Genomic DNA, 25,279 nt, shown 5'->3' with positions numbered 1-25,279 from the left:
CACAGTTTCTTTTTGTGCATGGATGTGGGTTGTACATACTGTGGGCTAACCCCAGTCATTGATTACCTTTGAAGAGAGGAGGTGAGGTTGTGATTACACCAGTAAGAGTAATCAGGCCGGCGCCGCGGCTCACTAGGCTAATCCTCCGCCTTGCGGCGCCGGCACACCGGGTTCTAGTCCCGGTCAGGGCGCCGGATTCTGTCCCGGTTGCACCTCTTCCAGGCCAGCTCTCTGCTGTGGCCAGGGAGTGCAGTGGAGGATGGCCCAAGTGCTTGGGCCCTGCACCCCATGGGAGACCAGGAGAAGCACCTGGCTCCTGCCATCGGATCAGTGCGGTGTGCTGGCCGCAACGCGCCGGCCGCAGCGGCCATTGGAGGGTGAACCAAGGGCAAAAGGGTCCACTCTGCCTGTTTAAAAAAAAAAAAAAAAAAAAAAGAGTAATCATACTCTTTCCCTTGCTGACAACAGACATCTACCATGGCCAATGTGGGTGTCACCCTGGATTCTCACCCACACCCAGCACATACTTCAGGGGAATTCACTGAAGGAATAGAACTCCACTAAGCCACAGAGGCGCCGTTCAAAAATATAACCCACCAGAGAAGGAAACCAACAAATATTTCCACAAATGCATAAAAATAAATCGAGAAGCACAAGAAAACGGAAGACAACACAACTCCCCAAAAGCAATCAAACACTTGACTATTAGAATCTGAAGATGAAGACAATGATAAAATGCCTGAAAAGAAATTCCAAAAGAATGATCCTGGGATTACTCAGAAGCAGTAAGAAGCGAATCAATGAGTTAAATCCATACATAACATGAATGAAAAATTCTCCTGTGAGAGACAGATTTGAAGAGAAATCAAACTCAAATACTAGAAATGAAAAACTGAATTTGCCAAGTAAAAAATATAGTAGAAAGCCTTAATTACAGATTTAGTGATGCAGAGGAAAGAGTATCTGAGCCACAAGACAAATCTTTGGAAATATCTCAGTCAGTCCAAAAAAAGGGGAAGAAATTAGAAAAATGTAAACAAAAGTGTTGGAGATTTATAGGATACTACCAAACAACCCAACATACAGGTCTTAGGAGTTCCTAAAGGTGTGGAAAGAGAATAGATTAGAAGGCCTGTCAGTGAAATAACAGAAAGCTTCCCTAATTTGCAGAAAGATGGGGAGATCCAAACAGGAAGCATACAGAACTCCTAATAGGCATGACAGAAAAGATCTTCACCATGACACACTTTAGTCAAACTTTCAACAGTAAAACATAAAGAGAAGATTCTAAAATGTGAACTAGAGAAACACCAGATTACCTTCACAGAATCCCCAATTATAAATCCCCAGCTGATTTCTCATCAGAAACCCTACAGGCTAGGAGAGAATACAGTCCAAGTCTTAAAAGAAAAAAGACTTGTCAACCCAGAATTTTATACTCCACAAAGCTCTCATTTATGAATGAAGGTGAAATAAAGATGCCCCATAAAAAACAGCAACTGAAAGAATTTGTCACCACTCTTCCAGCATTACAAACAACGCTGAAGGATGTGCTACTCACAGAAAACATAAAGACAGCCATCTTCATGAAAGAATGGGAAGGCAGAAAATCTAGTAAAAGCAGAAAGGAAATCCAAAGCAAACAACAGGAATATTTACAGAACAATGGCAGGATAATGTACTTTCTTATCAATAATAACCCTGAATGTAAATGGCCTAAATTCTCCAATTAAAAGGAACAGACTAGCTGAATGAATTAAAAAGGAACCATCTATTTACAGCTTGCAAGAAACATACCTCACCAAAAGATATACACATAGCAAAAGTCAAAGGATGGAAAAAAATACTCCATGTTAATTAAAGCCAAAAGAATGAGTAGCTACCCTGAGATTAGACAAAATAAACTTTAAGACAAAGCTGTTAAGAGACAAAGAAGGGCATTATATAATGATGAAAGATCAATTCAATGGGAAGATGTAACTATCAAAAATGTACCCAACATACCAAATGCCAAGGCAACTGACTGCTTAAAACAAATGTTGCAAGTCGGCACTGTAGTGTACTGGGCTAGTCCTCTGCCTGCTGTGCCAGCATCCCATTTAGGCTCTGGTTTATGTCCTGGATGCTCCTCTTCTGACCCAGCTCTCTGCTTATGGCCTTCAAAAGCAGTGGAATATAGCCCAAGTGCTTGGGCCCCTGCACCCACATAAAGAGACCTGGAAGAAGCTCCTGGTTCCTGGCTTTGCATCAACTGAACTCTGGCTGTTGCAGCCATTTGGGGAGTCAACCAGCACAGAAGGAAGATCTTTCTGTTTCTCCCTCTCTGTAACTACCTCTGAAATAAATAAATAAAACCTTTGAAACAACTGTTAATGGACCTAAAGAGAGGCATAAGCTGCAATACCAATAGTAATGGGGGACTTCAATACCCTACTTTCTTTCTTTTTTAAAGATTTAATTTATTTATTTGAAAGACAGAGTTAGAGAGAGGCAGAGGCAGAGAGAGATCTTCCATCCACTAGTTTATTCCCCAAATGGTCAAACTGTCCAGAGATGGGCTGATCAGCAGCCAGGAACCAGGAGCTTCTCCCAGGTCTCCTATACGGGCGCAGGTTCCCAAGGAATTGGGCCATCCTCTACTGCTTTCCCAGGCCACAGCAGAGAGCTAGATCGGAAGTAGAGCAGTGGGACACAAACCAGCACCTACATGGGATGTTGGCATTGCAGGCAGTTGCTTTACCTGCTATACTACAGCACCAGCCACTCAGCATCCCACTTTCATCGATGGACAGAACAATTATACAGAAAATCAACAAACAGACCTAATCTACACTATGGACCAAATGGACCTAACTGATATCTACAGAACAATTCATTCCACAGTTGAAAAATACACATTCTTTTCATCAGTGTAACTTTCTCTAGGATAGAACATATGCTAGGCCATAAAGCAAGTCAGCAAATTCAAAAAAATTGAAATCATACCATCTTTTCTGGCCACCATGGAATGAAGCTGGAAATGAACAATCTAAGAAACTCTAGAAAATATGCAAAAACCGGCAAACTGAACAACACGCTCCTTAATTAACAGTGGGTCATTAGTAAACCAATGAAAATGATTATTTCTACAGATGCAGAGAAAGTATTTGATAAAATTCAATATCCTTTCATAATAAAAACCTTAAGCAGAATGGGTATACAAGGAACATTCCTCGACACAATCAAGGCAATATATGACAAACCCACTGCCACCATCAATTGAATGGGGAAAAGTTGGAAGCATTTCTACTAAGATCCATAAACAAACAAGGATTCCTACTTTCACTATTATTATTTTTATTTATTTATTTGAAATGCAGAGCTACAGAGACAGAGGCAGAGAGAGAGGGGTCTTCCATCTGCTGGTGCTCTCCACAGATGGCTAAAATGGCTGGAGCTGTGCCAATCCAAAACCAGGAGGTGGGAGCTTCCTCTGGGTCTCCCATGTGGGTGTAGGGGCCCAAGGACTTGGGCCATCTTACAGTGCTTTCCAAGGCCACAGCAGAGAGCTAGATTGGAAGTGGAGCAGCTGGGACTTGAGCCAGTGTCCATATGGGATACTGGCACTGCAGGCAGGCAGATTTAACCCTCTACCACAGCACAGGTCCCCACTATTACTATTCAATATAGTCCTGGAAGTTATAGCCAGAGCCAGTAGGTAAGAAAAAGAAACCAAAGGGATACAAATTGGAAAGCAGGAAGCCAAGTTATCCCTGTTTGCAGATGACATGATTCTACACGTAGGGAACTAAAGGAGTACACTAAGAGACTAAAAAAATGAATTTAAATAAATTTAACCTTTTTGATTCTATCAGCTAGTATTTGCAGACACTATTCTTGTTTATGTGATCCCTTTGGTTCTTAGTCCTATCATTACAATCAATTGTGAACAGAAATTGATCACTGGGACTAGTGAGATGGCATTGGTACATGCCACCTCGATGGGATTGAATTGGAATCCCCTGGTATGTTTCTAACTCTACTGTTTGAGGTAAGTCAGCTTGAGCATGTCCCGAATTGCACATCTCTTCCCTCTCTTATTCCCACTCTTATATTTAACAGCGATCACTTTTCAGTTAAGTTTCAGCACTTAAGAAGAATTGTGTATTGATTACAGTATTCAACCAAAAGTATTAAGTAGAACAAACAAAAAAAATACTAAGAGGGATAACATATTAAGCTGCTCATCAACAGTCAGGGTGAGGGCTGATCAAGTCACCGTTTCGCATAATATTCATTTCACTTTAACAGGTTTCCTTTTTGGTGCTCAGTTAGTTGTCACCTATCAAGGAGAACAAGTGGTATTTGTCCCTTTGGGATTGGCTTATTTCACTCAACATAATGTTTTCCAAATTCCTAACAGGGATCACTTTTCAGTTAAAATTTAAACACCTAAGAATAATTGTGTGTTAATTACAGAGTTCAACCAATGGTACTAGAACAAAAAAAAACTAAAATGGATAAAGTATTACATTGTACATCAACAGTCAGGACAAGGGCTGATCAAGTCACTGTTTCTCATAGTGTCCATTTCACTTCAACAAGTTTCCCCTTTGGCGACAACTAACTGAGCACCAATCAGGGAGAACATATATTAGCTGATAGAATCAAAAAGGGAGAGAATGATCCAACATGGGAAGTGAGATACACAGCAGACCCATAGAATGGCAAATGTCCTAATAGCACTCTGGCCTCATAATCAGCCCTTAAGACATGCGGATCCGGCTGAAATGCCCATGAGAGTATTTCAGGCATGGAAAGCCAAGACACTCTGGGGGAAAAAAAAAAAACCTAAATGAAAGATCTCCACGAGTGAGATCCCAGTGGAAAGAATGAGTCATCAAAGAAGGAGGTACCTTTCTCTGAAGGGAGGAGAGAACTTCCACTTTGACCATGACCTTGTCTAAAAATTATCAGAGTCAGTGAACTCAGGGGGCTTCCATAGCCTTGGCAACTCATGACAAGAGCCTAGGGTGATTACTGAGGCCATAAACAAGAGTGTCAATTTGTTAAGTCAACAACAGGAGTCACTGTGCACTTACTCCTCATGTAGGATCTTTGTCCTTAGTGTGCTGTACATTGGGATCTAATGCTATAACTAGTACTCAAACAGTATTTTTCACTTTATGTTTCTGTGTGGGAGCAAACTGTTGAAATCTTTACTTAATGTATGCTAAACTGATCTTCTGTATATAAAGAGAATTGAAAATGAATCTTGATGTGAATGGAAGGGGAGAGGGAGTGGATAAGGGGAGGGTTGCGGGTTGGAGGGACGTTATGGGGGGGAAGCCATTGTAATCAACATTCTGTACTTTGGAAATTTATATTCATTAAATAAAAGTTAAAAAAAAAGAATAAAAAAATAAATAAATAAATTTAACCGAGGTCAAAGTGCTATACAATGAAAGTTACAAAGCTTTGGAAAAAAAAAAAAAAAAACCAAAGATATGAAAAATGAAAAATCTTCCATATTCATGGACTAGAAGAATTGATATCATCAAAATGTCCCTACTACCAAAAGTACTTATAGATTCCATGTGATCCCAGTCAAAATACCAGCGATATTCTTCACAAATCTACAAAAAACAATGCTAAAATTCATATGGAACCACAAAAGAACCTGAATAGCTAAAGCAATCTTATACAACAAAAAGAAAGAGACATCACAATACCAGATTTCAAAACATACTACAAGGCAGTTATAGATCAAAACGGCCTGGCATTGGCACAATATAGACATGTAGACTAACGGAACAGAACAGACTCCCCAGAATTCAATACACCTTCAACAAACTAAGTTTGACAATGGAGCTACTGTGAATGGGACTGATCTTAGAAGTTCTGTCTCAGTCAAGGCATTGTCTGTGTATACAAAGGCTATTGATTTTCCAACTTTACCAAACTCTCATTTAAAGAAATAATGAATGACTAATTAAAACTGTATATGGGTGAAATGATTTTTCCATACAATTATTGTTTATAGTCATTGTCTGTATTTTCACGAAACTAGGGTCATTTTGCATTTTATTTGTTAAACTTCCTATTTGGTGAAGTATTAACCTTTCTTTTTTTGTTTGGACAGGCAGAGCAGACAGTGAGAGAGACAGAAAGGTCTTCCTTTTCTGTTAGTTCAACCCCCACTGGCCGCTGTGGCCGGTTGTGCTGCGGCTGGCGCACCGCGCTGATCCGAAGCCAGGAGCCAGGTGCTTCTCCTGGTCTCCTATGTGGATGCAGGGCTCAAGCACTTGGGCCTTCCTCTACTGCACTCCCGGGCCACTTTTAAATTTAAAATATTATCTCAAAAACTAAGAAAAAGATAGAAGGAATGAAGGTGGGAGGGAGTATCATTATGTTCCTAGACTTTTATCTATAAAACATAATGAATGTTACAATTTAATTACAATTAAATAAAGATAAAAAAAAAAAAACCACCAAAGCAATGTACAATCCACAATGACATAATACCAACCAAATATATAAAACCTAGAACTGAACCAGAACCAGTGAAACCCATCAAACTTCAGCAAAAGCAAATCCACAACCACCTTTTAAGACTGAACACACATTTTAGAACATACGGAATTTCCAAGACAAAACAACTCTAAAGAATAAGTTCACAATTATAAATAAGTTCCCATAAAGAAACAAACTGCTATAAGGGAGAATTAGTAGATCAACACTTTTACCTTAATTATCCTTTAAAAAAATTGAGAATTCTTTATAGTCATGAAAGAGATAAAAGGTATAAAAAACTTATGAGTAATGATACACTAAAAATAAAAACAAGTAGGCAGAAAAAGAACCAACTGAAAACAAAAATATATAGTAACTGAAATAAATTCAATGGCACAGTGCAGAGAATCTGTAATATGTGAGGCAATCACTGAGACATTCTCTCAGATATTCTTGCATGATTGGCTAATTATTTTTTAAATCTAATCTAACCAGTACTGAAAACTGACCGAAGGTAGGAAGCATGACATATTTCTCTTTAACACTGTAGGACACTTAGCATAATAATATCAAGGAAACAAACATTCACATTTTACATAAAAAGTTAATATGTCCAGAAACTGTACTTATGATGAATTCAAATTCTTAGCAGGAAAAGGAGGGGTACTTTAAAAAGTACATTCAAAACTGCTATTGTGAATGACCTCTCGCAAATGTGCAGCTTACTTAACTGCAAAGAAATCTGGTGTAACCAAGCAGAAAAATACTTTGATAAAGCAAGTTATCAAGTTTTACAAAGTAAAAAGAGCTATCAAATCTGCTACTCTTAAAAAAATTTAAGAGGTAAATAGGTGTATGATTGTTTATATTTTTTCTTTAAAAGATTTTATTTATTTATTTGACAGGCAGAGTTACAGACAGAGAGATAGAGAGAAAGGTCTTCCTTCCATTGGTTCACTCCCCAAATGGCCGCAATGGCTGGAGCTGCACCAATCTGAAGCCAGGAGACAGGAGCTTCTTCCTGGTCTCCCTTATGGGTGCAGGGGCCCAAGGACTTGGGCCATCCTCCACTGCCCTCCCAGGCCACAGCAGAGAGCTGGATGGGAAGAGGAGCAACCAGGACCAGATCCGGCGCCCATATGGGATGCCGGCGCCACAGGCGGAGGATTAACCTAGTGCACCACAGCTCCAGCCACTGTTTATACTTTTTATAAGGCAGACTCAAAGAAGTGAATTTGACTTCAAAATAGCCCACAACTAAGTGTGTATTTTCCCAATTTAATTAAGTCTATCAAATATAATGATCTCAGAAGTTTCAGTCCTCACCTATTAAAATAGCATCGTTAGGGGCCAGCGCCGTGGCTCACTTGGCTAATCCTCCACCTGCGGCGCCGGCATCCCATATGGGCACCAGGTTCTAGTCCCGGCTGCTCCTCTTCCAGTCTAGCTCTCTGCTGTGGCCTGGGAGGGCAGTGGAGGATGGCCCAGGTGCTTGGGCCCTTGCACCACATGGGAGACCAGGAAGAAGCACCTGGCTCCTGGCTTTGGATAGGCGCAGCTCCAGCCATTGTGGCCATTTGAGGAGTGAACCAATGGAAGGAAGACCTTTCTCTCTCTGTCTTTAACTCTACCTGTCCAAAAAAAAAAAAAAAAAAAAAAAAAAACCTTGTTAGCCCCGAGAAAAGTCTAATTCTCCATATTTAGCCACAATCTGTGAGATAACATACCTGTTTCTCTAAGACAGATGTCCTCTCCATTTCTGCATGCTTTATCATATTTCGCATGTATTCCAATTGTTTTTCCAAAAGATTACATTTATTTTCTGCAGCTAACAACTGAGATGTCAGTTCTAAAAATAGAAAAGTAGCAATCAACTCATGTGTACAGTAGTTTAAAAAAGCTGTTGAGATAAATGTACTGTGTATCAATACAAATACCTTCTAGAAGTCTTTTCAGATTACCTAATCATTCTTTCTACATGCTAGTCAATTCTACCTTGTTTCCAGTCAGTAAACATGCATGGCATCAGAACTTGATCTTCAAAAGGCATACAAAAATAATTCAATTTTGCAGCGCCCAGATACTGGTCATTATAAAACACTCACATGGGATTTTAGAATTTTGATAGTACTTATTTGATAGAATTCAATTTCCTTTGTAATTAAACAAACCTTGATTGTGCTTTGATTCCTCATTCTTTGAATTCTCCCTTTCCTGTATCTGTTCATCCAATACTTTCTTGTACTCAATTGTTTCTTTAGACAAGGTTTTCACACTTTCTTCTGCCTGAATCCTTTCCAGTTCCAAACGTCGAATCTTATCTTGAAGATTCTTCAGAGCAGAAAATATGGCTGCCAGATATAAACGTAATTACTATAAGACAACAATACATATGAAGAAAGTTCACTGAAAAAGAAACCAATCAAAACATAAAAATAAAATATGAGTAGGTGTCCAGAGAAGGATCACTCTTCGGGAAGAATAAAATATTAACTCATAATTTTTTAAAGAATATACTTCAAAACATCTTTTGAATCTCTGAAATGTAGTACTCATTCAAGTAAAAAACCCATTACTATGATAAAAACTATAAATGAAAAAATTAGCCAACCACATAAAATTCATGTATCTGTCCCAAAATAAATATTAACTTTTGTTTCATTTATAGCATTACATGTAGAATTCAATTATAGAGTTTAACACAGGCAAGCGCTTAAAAGGGACTGGTTTCTTAGTGTTTTTGATATTTCAGGAAAAAACTACTTATACTTTAAACTAGCCTACTCCAAAGTTATTAATAATAAATATGATATATATTTACTATAGAAAATGTAGAAGACACAGGAAAATACAGTAACTAGTAATTCTACTACCCAGAAATAATGACTATCATTTTTGATTCTTTCAATCGTTTCCTAAAGGTGTAAAAGAAATGAAAGTCAAAATGTATTTGTTTTGTTTTCACTTTAACATTGTTAAACAATGTATTCTCTTTTATAATCATGTTGTTTAAAATACTTCGTTGGATTAATAATTTAAAACTTATTGCAAAGCCTCTGCTATTCTGAGAAAACACATCACCTCTGATTATTTTGCATTTCTATTAAAGTTTGAAAGTATTTTTGTATGTATTATTAGTCAATTTTCTCTTTCATGAATTTCCTTTGCCTAGTTTCCTATGGAAAAAAATGCCTCTATTTTTATTATCTGCCTTCAATTCTAGTAGCAGTGTTGACAAATGAAACTTCATGTACATTATGCAATAGGTAGGAAGAGTTGCCATCTTTTAAGAATCAATTCCATTCACTGAACACAAGCCCCATTTTTCCATTTACTAATGCAATGTATTTAGTTCCTAAAATTTTCAGTGCCCTAGCATCAACAGGCTCCCAATAGGAAGAACAAGAAAGGAGTTTGGATATAAGAAGTATCTGAAGTAACAATTCTCTATGTAATACTATATTCAAATAACAAATATAATCAGAAAAGAGAAAATTAACAAATTAACAAATGTCCCTTATTCTTGAAGTCAGGTATATTTATTAAAATAAGACCAAAGTGCTTGCTTTAGCATCACCTATACTAACACTGTAACACTACAGTGATGATTAGTATAGCCCAAATTCATGAAGCATTACATGTTTCTATATATACAAGGAAAATTAAATCAATCTGTCCAAGAAAAGGAATCAGCATTCCCATATTTACTGCTATACTATCCACAACAGCCACAAAAATGTGAACAATTTAAGCATCTATCAATTAATAAATGGTTAAAAAATGTGGTACATACATAAATGGATTATCATTCAGCCATAAAAAGGATAAAACTTTGTCACGTGCAACAATATGGGATGGAACTGGAGATAAGTGAAGTAGCCAAACACAGAAAGACAAGTACAACACAATTTCATTAATGTGCAGAATCTCAGAAAGTTAATCCCACAAAAGTTGAGAGCAGAATAGTGGTTACCTGAGGCTGAGGAGTACATGAGAGAATGATGGGGTAGTTAACTAATAGGTCCTAAGTTATAGTTTGAAAGTAGTTCTGGTATTCTAATATATGTAAGGTGTCAACAATGATAATGTGTACTTTTTCTTAAAAAAAATGAAGAAAAAACTAGAAGAAAGGATTAGAGTTGTTTTCACCGTAAGAAAATCATTAATGTTCGAGTAGATATGTTTATCCTAATTGGATATTACACATTACACCAGGTATGCATGTATCAAAATATAACAACTTTTGTTAGCAAATGGTGCAGTCTTATCTATGGCACAATCTACACCCTGATACCATCCTAGGCTCTAGCCTCCCCCCCACCACCCCCAACCTCCCCCCCCCGCTAGAAATGTAAATCAAGGACATTGGCAGATGGAAAACATCAAAGTTTAGAAATGTGCACTTGGTGGGGCCGGCACCGCGGCTCACTAGGCTAATCCTCCGCCTTGCAGCGCCGGCACACCAGGTTCTAGTCCCGGTCGGGGCGCCGGATTCTGTCCCGGTTGCCCCTCTTCCAGGCCAGCCCTCTGCTGTGGCCAGGGAGTGCAGTGGAGGATGGCCCAAGTGCTTGGGCCCTGCACCCCATGGGAGACCAGGAGAAGCACCTGGCTCCTGCCATCGGATCAGCGCAGTGCGCCGGCCGCAGCGCGCCGACCATTGGAGGGTGACCAAGGGCAAAGGAAGACCTTTCTCTCTATCTCTCTCTCTCACTGTCCACTCTGCCTGTCAAAAAAAAGAAATGTGCGCTTGGTAAGAAAGGTTAAGAAGGAAAGAGTGTTCCTGGTAAGCAAGGTTAAGAAGACAAGAGTTCTTTTAAATAAAGAAAGGACATGGTTTGTAAGAATGACTTCATCCTAATGGCTAGTTACTCTAGAGTGGAATGATAATGACGGAATGTTTCAAGTAACTTGAAGAGGTGTGTGGAAGTCACAGAGGGTTATGAAAGAAAGAAATTTTGGATATAAAGCTATTAATCTATTTCTCTTTGACATAGAATTAGATTCTGATCCTCTATTAAAGCAATGAGTTAAAGTAATCTTATGTTCTCTTGATGTCTCTGTTAAATACTAATTGTTTAAAAACAGCTGAGTTTTTAATTAAGAGCTATGGGTCATTTAAAGATTTGCTTATTCTAAAACATTTTAATAATCACCTTGTAACAATGATCAAATTTGGTTCATATTATGTCATGATGTTAAGGGATCATACTTCAACCAGGTATTTTAAGCCTTCTTGGCATCCTGAAGAGACATTCAAAAAAATCAAAAATCAAAGTTCCAAACAATTTGGACTCTGAAATTCCCAGTAAATTTGGACTTTGGTTTTTCCAGTTTGGGCCCAACTGGAAAAAATCAAAGGATATATGTCTCTCACCTTGTAGACTCAAACTAATCAAGCTATCTGGATTATATGAGAAGTACTGCCAAGATGTGAAGTGGTGCTAAATTTTAAGTTTTTATAATATAAAATGCTACTGATACAAATGTCTGAAAGTACAGAAGTCTAATGATCTGTGCTACTAGACATGACGGTTATTTTAAGAGAAAGCCCTAGAGGCCTAAAAGGGTTAAATGCTTTGTAAAATCCTACAGGTGCTTTCAAAAATACTGTGTGAAGTAAGCAAGTGCCTCCTGTTGGTTAATGAATTTATAATTTTAAACATGGCTATTTAGTCTTCTGTCATCCATAGTTTAGTATAGGTTCCGAAGGACTTTTTCCAGCCACTTCTATTGTATTCAGTACTTTGAAATGGCTCTGTAAACAGATGAAGCCAATAATGTATTACAGGTACCAACTGAGAGAAAGTATGGTTATTAAGAGTAGAAAGTAATTCGAATCAATTTGGTAATTTACAAAAAACAGTTAAAGAGCTTAAGAAGCCATTAATGAAACTGCTTTATTGTTCTCTTGTACGTTATGTTTTATGTGTATACATACTGTATGTCTACATTGGAAAACTTTATTAAGAACTGTTTTAATTGGCTTACAGATAAAAGATTACTCATCAATTTAAACTGCTAAAATTAATCAGACACATTTTGATTCATGTGACCTGAATCTCTGTATCAGATGTTTTAAATCTGTTGGTAGAAACTAGAAAACATTTTATATGCTTGTGCTTGAATTTGCTGGTTAAACAAGCTATGCCATGTTAGATATTTAAGAGATGTTTCCAGATACATGTATTCTTAAAATTTATGGAAGGCACTGGACCTTCTGGTAAATGTTTCCCCAAGTTGTTATTTAATGGTTGAAATTGTTTGCTAAGTTTTCATTTGATATTGCTATTGTCAGAAAGCAATCTGGGATCTGCTCCCTCATTTCTCTATTCTAAGCCTCACTTTCCCCGCTCATTTCTCTATTCTCTTCAAGGTAGGAAACTAATTCTATTCTGAAGGACTCTCCAAGATGCAAAATTTGATCTTTATATCTTATAAAAGATGGCTTACATTTTCTCTAGTAGCACAGCCGAAATGAAAGCTTAAATTATAATTTCACAGCTAGATTTACTTCGCCATGGGCATAATAAACAGGCAAAATGTCCCTTTCAGACCAAACAAAGGGAGAGAAAGTTTTCAAGTGAGGACACAGCTTTCCTCATGGGCATTGTCTACCTCAAACCACTATCAGAACATGCCTGTGACTATAGACTTCTAGTTTAGGCCACAAAGATTAGAGAAGGGACTTGAGCACCCCTTGACTTGTATCCTCTGGTCTACTTTAACAAAAACCAGGAGGAAAAGAAAGCTAGGCATCAGAAGCAATGTAAAGATAGGTGGCAGACCTATTAAATCCACCAATCCCACCAATTTATCACAGTGTGCTGTACATAAATTACCTTTCATTTTCTTTTTTTAATTAATTATTTATTTTTTTGACAGGCAGAGTGGACAGTGAGAGAGACAGAGAGAAAGGTCTTCCTTTGCAGTTGGTTCACCCTCCAATGGCCGCCGCGCTGCAGCCGACGCACCGCGCAGATCCGAAGCCAGGAGCCAGGTGCTTCTCCTGGTCTCCCATGGGGTGCAGGGCCCAAGCACTTGGGCCATCCTCCACTGCACTCCCTGGCCACAGCAGAGAGCTGGCCTGGAAAAGGGGCAACCGGGACAGAATCCGGCGCCCCGACTGGGACTAGAACCCGGTGTGCCGGCGCTGCAAGGCGGAAGATTAGCCTAGTGAGCCGCGGTGCCGGCTGTCATTTTCTATATATACTCTGATAGGCAAAGGTTGTGAAGCACAATTGCTATACAGGTAGTTACGTTGCTTGAAATATCCAAACCAACATTCACATTACTGATATTTGAATATATTCAACAAGTAACGAAACCAATGAGTTACACTACAACTTTTTGGAATGAAGTTGTTCACCATTTTTTAAAGAACTCTAAAAATGTAAATACTGTTTGTGAAGGTAGTAATTTTAAATTTGTTGCTTATTCTTCTTTGAACTAAAGCTCAAAATGAATAAGAATGCAAACTAACAATTTAAGTTATCCATTCTATAGCCTTAAATAAGATTTTCAAGTTAACAATCAGATGGCTTGAATGAGATAATAAGTAATGAAAATCTACAATCATAGCTAAAGGAATTTATGTTTAAGAAAAGTGCTGGCTGGCGCCACGGCTCACTAGACTAATCCTCCGCCTTGTGGCACCGGCACACCGGGTTCTAGTCCCGGTCGGGGCGCCGGATTCTGTCCCGGTTGCCCCTCTTCCAGGCCAGTTCTCTGCTGTGGCCCAGGAGTGCAGTGGAGGATGGCCCAAGTGCTTGGGCCCTGCACCCCATGGGAGACCAGGAGAAGCACCTGGCTCCTGGCTTCGGATCTGCGCGGTGCGCCAGCCGCAGCGCGCTGGCCGCGGCGGCCATTGGAGGGTGAACCAACGGCAAAGGAAGACCTTTCTCTCTGTCTCTCTCTCTCACTGTCCACTCTGCCTGTCAAAAAAAAAAAAAAAAGTGCTATCATAGAAATCATCTGCTCAAAATAAGACTTCATAATTTAATACATATTTGAGGGTTCACTGAACTGGGGATTAAGCAGGAAGAGAAGACAGTTTTGATACTGAATATATTATTCATCTCTGAGATGTCCTTTAACTGAATTTTAAATACGTCTGCCTTGTACTTTTTTGATGAATAAAAAAATGAAATATATTTGTTTTATTAGGAATGCTGCTTTTAATTTTTTTAAGCTGTGTTTTTATGTGTCAATGATTCTCTAGATAAAAGAATATATTATATTAATAGCTACAACATAGGCTAAGCAATCATTTTTAAGTTAATTTAGGAACTTATTAATTTCAACTGGGCAATGCATTGTAAGTAACTTAAACATTTATCTCAGAATAAAACTATCTGGTAAATTGTGGAATGACTGACTAGCAAAATATCAAGCAGATCACAATATCCAAGTATTGTTAGTCCCACAATGGGGGGGTCATAGGTGTCCGCAGAAATAAATTTAACCTGTAGCCTTGTGGTCTTTTAAGACTTTCAAAACTTGACACTCACTAGAAACTATTTATAAAATCTCTCTATTTATAAGATGCTTTTGCCTCCAGAATAAAGAAAAAAACTGATTTAATGGTTAAACAATTGATAAAGCACTATACATCAGAATATAGCAAAGACTGGCTATTAAAAATAAGTTTATGACACAAAGAATGCAAGTTAAAAAACAATAAATGAAGCCTAAAAAGCAGCAAAGTTCTGTAGTTTTACTTACAACTTTTGGAAAAATAAGCCCAAAATAAAACAGAAAGTTCTTACTCTGTTAAGAACAGCGGGTTAAAGCCCTGGCCTGTAGCACACCATCCTATATGGGCACCAGTTGGAGTCCTGGCTGTTCCACTTCTGATCTAGCTCTCTGCTAATGCGCCTGGGAAAGTAGTGGAGGATGGCCCAAATGTTTGGGCCCCTGCTACCCATAAGGGAGATTGGCAAGAAGCTCCTGGCTCTTGCCTCTGAATAGGCTCAGCTCTGGCAGCTGTAGTCATTGGGGAGTGAACCTGCAGATGGAAGACCTACCTCTTTGTCTCTCTACCTCTCTTTTAAATAAATAAATCTTAAAAAAAAAAAAAAAAGTCTAAAAAATATAATAGTGTACCTAGTTCTGATCTTTACATCAATGAAAAGAATTTTTTTAAAAATCAAGAAAGGCAAGTTATTAAATAATTTAAAAATAATCATTGACAGCCATTACAGTTGGTACCCAATATCTGAAGGGGATTGGTTCCATGACTTCCCTCCCAGAAAATTCCTTATATAAAATGTTGTAGTATTTGCATATAATCTAGGCACATCCTCTTATATTCTTTCAATCACCTCTACATTACTTATAATACCAAATACAATGTAAATGTTATGTAAATAGTTGTTTCACTGTATTAGAGAACAATGACATTTTGTTTCCCTCAAATATTTTTAATCTGCAATTAGCTAACTTCAAGGATGAAGAACCCATGGCTATGGTGGGCCAAATGCCCCTTTACAGTTTCTTTTTTTTTTTAAGATTATTTTTTGAAAGGCAAAGTGAGAGAAAGAGAGATACCCATCTCCCATAAATGGCCACAATGGCCAGGCTGAAGTCAGGAGGCAGGACCCAGACTCCATCAGGGTTTCCTGTGGAGGGTGGGGTAAAGGCCCAAGTACTTGAACCACCTTCTGCTGCTCTCTCTGCTGCATTATCAGGGAGCTGGATGGGAAGTGCAACAGCAGACTTGAATGAGCACTCCCATACAGGATGCCAGCATCACAGGCAATAGCTTAACCCACTGTGCTACACTGCCAGCCCCTTCAATGTTTTTTAAAGTAATCCAACAATACTCACTTTCAAATGGGCAGGACAGACATAGAAAGCACCATCCCCTTCTCACCCACAAAATACAGAAAAACATGAATAAAGGATGAAGAGAATTCAGAAAAGACATTTGGGGATGGTAGTAGATAGAAACACTTCTTACAGGAAATAATATACAATCAGGGTTTTAAAGAATATTTTCTAGAAGAAAATTCTATTAAGAGTGTAACATGTGCAAAGCTTGTAAAATTGACACGGTTGGTGTGATAGGTAGAATGCACTAATCCCTAGAACCTCTGAACCCCTTATGTTATATAACAAAAATGACTTTAGGAGATATTAAGGTTATAAGATTATTTCTGAATACCTGGGTGGACTCAGTCTAATGACATGAGCAGAAACATATTCTCTGGCTGTGGTTAGAGAAATGCACCAGCAGATGCCAGGAGATATTTGTAGAATAAAAGAGATATGACCAACTGATGCTATCAGGGACCACAAGGGAAAAAAAACGGAACAAAGGCAGTCTCTAGGAGCAAAGACTGGCCATGACTGACAGCTAGGCAACAGAACTTCAGTCCTGAAACCAGTACAAGGAATTGAATTTAATAAGACTCTGAATGAGCTTCACAAATCTTCCGCCAGAGCCTCCATACACAGCATAGCTCCAGCCAACACCTTGATTTCAACCTTCTAAGACTCAAGGACTTAGATGAACCTATTCAATTTTCTGACCTAAAAAAAAAAACAAAACAAAACAAAAAAAAACAAAAAAAAAAAACAAAAAAAAACTGAGGTAATAAATTTGTCATTTAAAACTGCTAAATTTGTGGTGATTCGTAAAGGTAGCAAGAAAACTAACACAGATCACATGTACCAGAATCAAATACATTTAAATGGCTTAAGTCAAGGATGTGTTGGTAAGAAAGAACACAAGAGAGGCCATGGATGAAGTCAGTAAGGCATACAGAGTGAACATGATTATTACTACTATGCCAGCCATGGAGACGTCCTAAAACTTATGAACATATAAGCAACAGATGATGTGGTTCCAAACCAAAGAGGTAAGAATGAAAGGAGACAGAGCCAATAGGTTTTTGGAATATCCTCAGCAGAAACACTCTGTCAGTGTCTGACTGATGTTAGAGATTACAAGGCAGCTACAGATAACTCAAACTATTTTAGTTCTGGTGACTTGGTGGATAATGATATTTCACAAACAAAGAAACACTGGAGGAGCACTGTATTTTGAGGAAGCTAAAAACACTGAGGTAGGAATATATTTTCTTTTAGTTTAGTAATAATGGAGTACAAAATTACAAATGTTAAACTGGTGAGTAAACAAAACAAAACAAAACAAAACACTTACTTTGTTGGGCTCTTACCTCGACTGTTGCTTTCTGGATAGGCAAGTGTAGGCTTGTTTGGAGAGCGCCGTAGATCACTATTAAGGAAAGGCTTGTCTGTTGGGTATACTACATATGGAGATGAAGAATGGCGAACCATACTTCCATTAGACCTTGATGGTTCAGTTAAGATGTTCTGGAAAATAAAAACAAAGAAATTACTTTTCAAAAATTTGAACCACAAATAACACACTGAAACTGCAAACATTAATGACAAAGAATTGTATTATCCATGTTCCACTTGATAGAGCTAACAGAAAAAATAGCACTCACTAAATACAATAGAATTTAACCATTATTTTAACAAAATCTAATTTTAAAGTGTTTTACATTTGTTTAAATATAGCCATATGCCAGACAGTATAAAAAATAATGGTTATACAACTTGAATGTAAATGCTGCACAGAAATAAACATACTGTATCTTAAAATATACCCTGTGAGACACAAACAGCTTGCAGAACAACCAAGTTGGATAACTGACTGGTTTTCTGGGTTGAAATTCTCAGTTTGACTAGTTGAATGAACTTGAACTTTGATTTTCCAACAAGACTGATTCTTTCAGTCGACAAGGCCATGCATATTTCCAGCTGAATTACAAAAGCATAAAAAATACACTGTAGTTATGAAAATGAAAAAGGTGGCTAAAGAGTTTAGGAAGCCTGGACCAGAGCTTTGGCATAGCGGGTAAAGCATCCCATATGGGTGCCGGTTTGAGTCCTGGCTACCCCACTTCCAATGATCCAGCTCTCTGCTATGGCCTGGGAAAGCAGAAGATGGCCCAAGTCCTTGGGCTCCTGCACCCACATGGCAGACGTGGAATAAGTTCCTGGCTCTGGATGGGTGCAGTTCTGGCCATTTTGGCCAACTGGGGAGTGAACCACCAGATGAAGACCTCCCTCTCTCTCTCTCTCTCTGCCTCTCCTCTCCCTGTGTAATTCTGCCTAAGTACTTGGGCCTTCTTCTACTGCTTTCCCAGGAACATTAGCGGATAGCAGAAAGCGTTAAGAGGGGGAATCATAAACATAATCACTAAATATTAAAAGATTAACAAATTTTGGGTGGCACAGTGGGGCAGCAGGGTTAAGCCACTGCCTGCAGTAAAGGAATCCCATGTGGGTGCCAGTTCAAGCCCCGGCTGCTCCATTTCCCATCCTGCTAATGAGCCTGGGAAAGCAGCAGCAGATGCACCAAGTGCTTGGGCCCCTGCCCGTATGTGGGAGATTCAGATGAAGCTCCTGGCTTTGGTCTGGCTCAGCCCTGGCTTTTGTGGACATTTGGGGAGTGAACCAATGGATCAAAGAATTTTCTCCCTTTGCTTCTCCATCTTTCAAATAAATAAATATTAATAAAAAAAAGTAACAAATTTTGCTATAGTACATTAAGAACTTTTATTAGTCGAAAGATATCAAAAACAAGCCAAAGTGTATTTGGAAGTTATAAGATTGGGGATTAAAATCCAGAATAAATAAATGACTATGTCAGCAAGAAAAAACTCCTTTGAAAAAGACACTAACTGACATTTCAGAGGAGAAAAAAATTTAAAAAAAAATAAATCTTTAAAAAAAATTAAAGAATAATAAAGACCAAAAAAGGTGCATCCCCAGCAAGGATTGCAGAAACAAATCAGAAAATAGGATACCATTTTACACTGCACTTTTACCAAAAATGTACTAATGGGACAACATCATTCATTAAATAGCGTATAGAGAGAATTGTTGGGGCCAGCGTTGTGGTGTAGGTGGTAAAGCCACCACTTGCTATGCCAGCATCCCATATGAGTGTCAGTTCATGTCCCAGTTGTTCTATTTCTGATCCAGCTCTGTTAATGGCCTGTGAAAAGCAATGGAAGATGGCCGAAGTGCCCTTGTCACTCACGTGGAGACCTGGAAGAAATTCCTGGCTGCGGCCTTGCACAGCAGTGGCTGTTGCAGCCATCTTGAGAATGAACCAACAGATGGAAGATATCTGCCTCTTCCCTCTCTGTAACTCTGACTTTCCAAATAAATATATCTTAAAAAAAATTGTTAGAAGGAATGTATTATTGCTTTAGAAAGCAATTTTACATTATCAAGTAAAGCCAAAAATGCACATATTCTAAGATGCAGCATGTTGATATGGTCTAACTAGGCAGTTAGTTAGGCTTAGGTGAGCTGAAATATTTGTGGCCCTGCAATATGCTTGCCTACACTCATACTTTTAAATAAACCCTGTTCATATATATGGATGCCTCTGCTTTGAAATTTTCTATGTGTGGGGGTAAAGACCTGGAATCAAAATTAAGATACAGGGCTGGTGTTCTGGCACAGCCAGTAAAGCTGCCACCTGTATTGCTGGCATCCCTTATGGGCACCAGTTCGAAACCCAGCTGTTCCACTTCCCATCCAGCTCTCTGCTATGGCCTGGGTAGGCAGTGGAAGATGGCCCAAGTCCTTGGGGCCCTGTGTCCACATGGGAGACCTGGAGGAGGCTCCTGGCTTCAGGTCAGCCCAGCTATGGCCATTTTAATAATTTGGAGAGTGAGCCAGTGGATGGAGGATCTCTCTCTCTGCCTCTGCTTCTCTCTGCCTTCCAAATAAATAAATCTTTTAAAATTAAATTAATATGCATAGGCCCATATCAATATGAATGTGACTCGTAGATATACTTGAACTGTTTTCTCTTCTTTTTAGAAAATTATGGCTGAGTCAAATCCACTATACATTACTGTTAAAACCCACAGTTCAGCCTGCAGCTTGAAAAATCACTGCTCTAGAGTTAGCCCTTAGGACCCCTTCCCTACTCTAAAAAAAAGATGGTGGATTCTCATATCTGCTTCTACATTCCCTCTGTTAGATAAATATGATGGTTGATGTATACGAAGAAAATCTGTTCTCCCACAAACATGTAATTGAACAGGGAGGGATTTTTTTTTTTTTTTGAGATTTACAAACATTTATTAGAGATAAAGACCTCCAGCCAGAGCGGCATGGAGTGGGGCATGGAGGGATTTTGTAGATTCCATTCATTTTTTTTTATTTGAAAGTCAGAGTTACACAGAGAGAGAGGCAGAGAGAGAGGTCTTCCATCTGATGGTTCACTCTCCAACTGGCCGCCAACAGCTGAAGCTGTGCCGATCCAAAGCCAAGAGCCAGGAGCTTCTTCCAGGTCTTCCACGTGGGTGCAAGGGCCCAAGGACTTGGGCCATCTTCTACTGCTTTCCCAGAGAGCTGGATCAGAAGAGGAGCAGCCGGGACTAGAACCTGTGCTCATATGGGATGCCGGCACTTCAGGCCAGGGCATTAACCTGCTGCGCCACAGGGCCCGCCCCTAGACTCCCTTCATGAAAAGGACTCAGAGACCCTCTAAGGATCCTTTCAACACTTTTAGGGATGCTTCTGCCATGTGGAGTACATAACTGCTGCACTAGACAAACTTCAGCCATGTGGAGTATATGAGGATGACCGCAACAGGCCTGTTTATAATATGGGGCAAAACTCCAAATAAACAAAAAGACCTGGAAATGCTTTAGTCCATCATTTACCAACTGTACAACCTTGACTTAACATTTCTGTACCTCATTTTGCTCACCTGAAAATGAAAATACTAATGCCAATCTCTTAAGGTTACTGTGAATATTAAATGAGTTAATACATAAGACAATGCCCACTAAATAATACTATGCATCATAATCTTAAAATGCATGGTAGTGAGAGAAAATGAGGGGAAAGGCCAAAGGACCACGAAGACGTAAAAAGCATGAAGGTTATCATTTTACTATTCTCAAAAATCTAACAGCAGGCATTTGGTGCAGTGGCTTAAACTGCTGCTTGACTTAACCTTTCTGCGCCTCATTTTGCTCACCTGAAAATTCAAATACTAATGCCAATCCCTATGTCCTAAGTTGGAGCACCTGATCTGTACCCCAGATTCTCCACTCCTCCACTTGCTCTAGCTTCCTGCTAAACTGCAACCTGGGAGGCAGCAGACGATGGCTCAAGTAACTGGGTCTGCTTCTGCCAGGCCCAGCCCAGGCTACTGTGGGCATTTAGGGGGAGAGAACTGATGGGTGGAAGATCTTTGTCTCTATGCCTTTCAAATAAAATGAAAATAATTTTAAAAATAAAGCATATATTCAATATGTTAAATACAAATATATTTCATAGGAAATTAATATGGAGCTACCGTAAGGCCTGACTGAAAAAAAAAGCCCTAGACAAATAAGTTTATTAATTTAGTCCAAGGTTACATGATGGTGTTCACTATAGTTATTTAAGGGAAAATATCAAAAGACTGATATGAAAGGCATTCTTCTGAGTCTCAAAACTTGGCTCCCATAGCTCAACTGAGCATTATTCTATTATATCCAATCAGTTGTTTCCTGTACTCTCCACTAGCAAGCTACTAGCAACAATCAGTAATTGTTACCTGCTGTTGCTACTACTCTTGCAGCTGTTGAAGTGAAAGAATAAGGACCACCTGAAAACTTCTTCTATGTTCATATCTGATTTTTAGAAGATAGCTGCTTTCTAAAGACTGTTATTTGTGAATCTAAGCATTAAAAATCCTTGTCTGGTAAAAGCATCTCTCATTTATAACACCTGCCTGTTAGGTTTATCAATGCTGAACACATGGGTTATTAGCAATCACAACCCTGAAATCTAAACAAGTCTTCTGAGTTCAGTTTGGAGTTTTGAAGTATCCTCATGGCATCTTATGTATCACCAGCTGTTTATTAACATAAACTGCCACCTAACTTGTTTCTAATGGGACATGCAAATAAGACTTTCTTATGCACTAAGGAACCAACTATATGTAGCCACTTTTTTTTTTATTTGAGATTTAAAAGTATTTATAAGAATCAAGGACTTCCAGCCAGAGCGGCATGGAGGGGGGCTTCCAAGAGAGGAAAATCCAAAGGGGACTGGTGGCAGTTGGCTTTAAGTACAATTTCGAAGCAAAAAAACTTATCAGGTAGCCACTTGTTTGAAAAACAGCAACTTCAGAATTAAGACATTTTGAAGTTGCTCTAGTTAAGATAGTTTGGTTTGTAAAGGACCTTAAATATTCCTAGTGTACTCTTGATATTTACAATCTACTTAAAGCTGGACTTAACACACAAAAACATGTGTAATTTCCACCTGAACATTAGCATTTCTGTCCAGGCTACCATATGGACTGAAGGACTGAACACAGCCCATTGCCACTGCTCAGCTAGGTGGCCTTGGCACAATGAAGCTCAATTTAATTGTTTGGTCTCCCAGTACTAAATTTTGAGAGTTGTGAATGGTCCTCTTCTAAGTTTAATGACATCTTTTAACAGTTCCTTCTCTTTTACCTTACCTCTCACTAATCTAACTCCTTACTTCCTAATCTCCCCAGACTTCTCTGCAAATGTGTTAACCCATTCTGCTGAAGCTCTGGACTCCTTCTGGCCTCACTGTCACAAATTCTAACACAAATGGAAAGCTGAAAGTAAGGAAAAGTGGTTGTTCATAGGTGACTTTCATCTAACTGTTCCCTACATACTTTTTTCCCCTTTAGCGCCCATGAAATTACTTCACCTTGACATTCTCCAGGCTTCTTCCTAGGCCTGTTTTCATGTTCCCAACAAATTATACCTTTGTTCACTCTGGGTTATTGAAGTTTTCTGAAAGCACCCATCATCTTAAGGACATTCCCCCCACCCCCCTAAATGCCTGCCGTGTTTTTCTTCTCTTGTTTTGTGACAATCATTTAGAATTCCTTCAACACGCAGTTGACTCCTCCTTCCCTTCTGGGAACCCTTCTCTCACCTGGCCACACTGCTAACCACTCTAAATTATGCTAGTAGGGCAGTTTACCCCACACTGGACAGTAATCACTTATCAGACGTAGTTTCTCAGTGTCCTCTAGGCCTTTAAGAGCAGGGTATCTATTCTATTCACCTGTAATTCTAGAGCCTAACCACGCCAGGCCTATGTACAGATTACCAGTTGTCTCATTTGCTTCCCATCCCTTCCCAGTGTGGCACTTCCCACAGCAGTCAGTCTGACAAATACCCATGACCTGAACCGACAGGTGACTCCCTGGTGCAGGCAAAAAAAAAACCCAGAACTACAGCCCAAATCAAGTTCCCTGGTCGCCTCTTCGAAAGGGCACTGCAGTCCTAGCAAATCCGTGGCGATCCGGCAGCGCTCTGGCTTTGGAGAGTCGCGCACTGAAGAGGAGACGGGGTACTGCAGGCCAAGGAGGCAGCCCAGGCAGCGCGTAGACCGCGCTGGAGGGTCACAAGGGGGCTGCGGCCGACTCGCGAGCGCTCTCCTAGACACACGGGCGCGCACACCTGGTCTCGGCGCCTCGCTAAGAGCAGCCGTTACACTCACGTGACCTCAGCAGCAATGTTTTCGCAGGCCAGGGAGCGGGCGCCGTCAGCCCAGCCCAGCCTCCTGGGCTGCGAGGCAGGCCGAAAAGCGAATGAGGCGGCAGGGGGGTCGAACCAAGCCTGCTTCAAGGGATCCCAGAGGGTGCGGCCTCAACAGGGAGCAGCGGAAGCCCGGGTGGCGCGGGGCGGTCTAGTGCCCCACGCCGGCCTCCAGCGTCAGAGCAAATCTAGGGCGCCCTGAAATGGGACGAAACTCGAACAGCTGCCAAGAGCGACCTAAAGCCCGTTCGAACGCCAAACGCTTCTCACCGAGAACTGAGAACCAGAAGCCGTAGAGACAGATGCCGCCGCCATCTTCCGGAGTGCCCGGCGCTCTGAGTTCTCGTGCTCTTCAAGATTCGAGAGCCGCCCACCAGGGGCGACCCTAAACCGAACCCCGGATGGAAGGGGCGGGGGGTGCTGGATGCCCAGCTTAGAAACCCCAGCCACACACCCCCACGGCGACGCCCACGCTCAGGGCGCACGCGGAGAGGGCAACACGCATTAACGGACGTCTGCAGTAGCCAATCAAATAAAGCGGACGTCTTCGCGTATGCGAGAGAACCCGCCCCCCTGCTGACGTCACAAGGTAGAGAGTCACTGAGCGCGCCCGGGACCCGTAACTGCGCGCCGCCGGGGCCTCAGGGCGTTCTACCCAGGGGCGGGTCTTCCCACGGAGGGAACTGGGGCGAGGGGATTGTGTGGTCGCCAGTGGCAACGGAACTGAATTGTTGAACTAGAGTAAAGGCGAATGCGAAGTCCAAACCACTCCATCACGTCCCTTGGATCAAACGCCTGAGAAAACCTCAGTTTGAGTTGGGGACGCCTCTCCAGGTGAAGTACTTACCTTTTGGCCAATAACATAGGATTGGGCGGGGCTTAGTGATTTGGCCCAAGAGAAGTCAAGGGGAAAATGTCGAGGCAGGGCAAATCTTTCGCGAATCCTTGCCCAATTGGATCGGGGCTCCCTCACCCAGGCCTCGGACTGGCTGCTAGGGAGCGCGGCGACGGGGACCTTTGGGCGGGGCTGGTTTCAAGCGGGTTTCGCGCGCTGAGAGCGCCGGGCTGTCATTGGCCGGCGACTTCCTCCCTTTGTGGGCGCGCTCTGCGTAGTTGGGGCTCGGCGTTGGGAGGAGCGACCGGGTGACGTAGTATCCGCTGCAGCCAATCAGGCGTGCGGAAGGGAGGCCGAGAAGGAAGCGGAT

General features: G+C 40.4%; 1 protein-coding gene across 2 annotated transcripts in view; it reads right to left on the bottom strand.

The window, feature by feature from the left end:
* Positions 1–25,160, bottom strand: part of CEP57 (centrosomal protein 57) — a 54,500-nt gene extending 29,340 nt beyond the window's left edge. The window contains exons 1-4 of one of the 2 annotated variants that reach the window (XM_051820419.2): positions 24,922–25,160; positions 17,673–17,829; positions 8,664–8,843; positions 8,220–8,341 (exon numbers count right to left, since the gene is read on the bottom strand). In XM_051820419.2, coding sequence (XP_051676379.1) covers positions 8,220–8,341; positions 8,664–8,843; positions 17,673–17,793 — 423 coding nt within the window. In that variant the 5' untranslated portion in view covers positions 17,794–17,829; positions 24,922–25,160. Of the gene's footprint in view, positions 1–8,219; positions 8,342–8,663; positions 8,844–17,672; positions 17,830–24,344; positions 24,587–24,921 lie in introns of those variants that run through there. The other variant, XM_002708617.5, reaches the window with a different exon arrangement.
* Between the last annotated feature and the right edge of the window lie 119 nt (positions 25,161–25,279).

The sequence above is a fragment of the Oryctolagus cuniculus genome, chromosome 1, assembly GCF_964237555.1.
Source record: "Oryctolagus cuniculus chromosome 1, mOryCun1.1, whole genome shotgun sequence".
Taxonomy (NCBI): domain Eukaryota; kingdom Metazoa; phylum Chordata; class Mammalia; order Lagomorpha; family Leporidae; genus Oryctolagus; species Oryctolagus cuniculus.
This window is presented reverse-complemented; position numbering and strand designations above follow the sequence as displayed.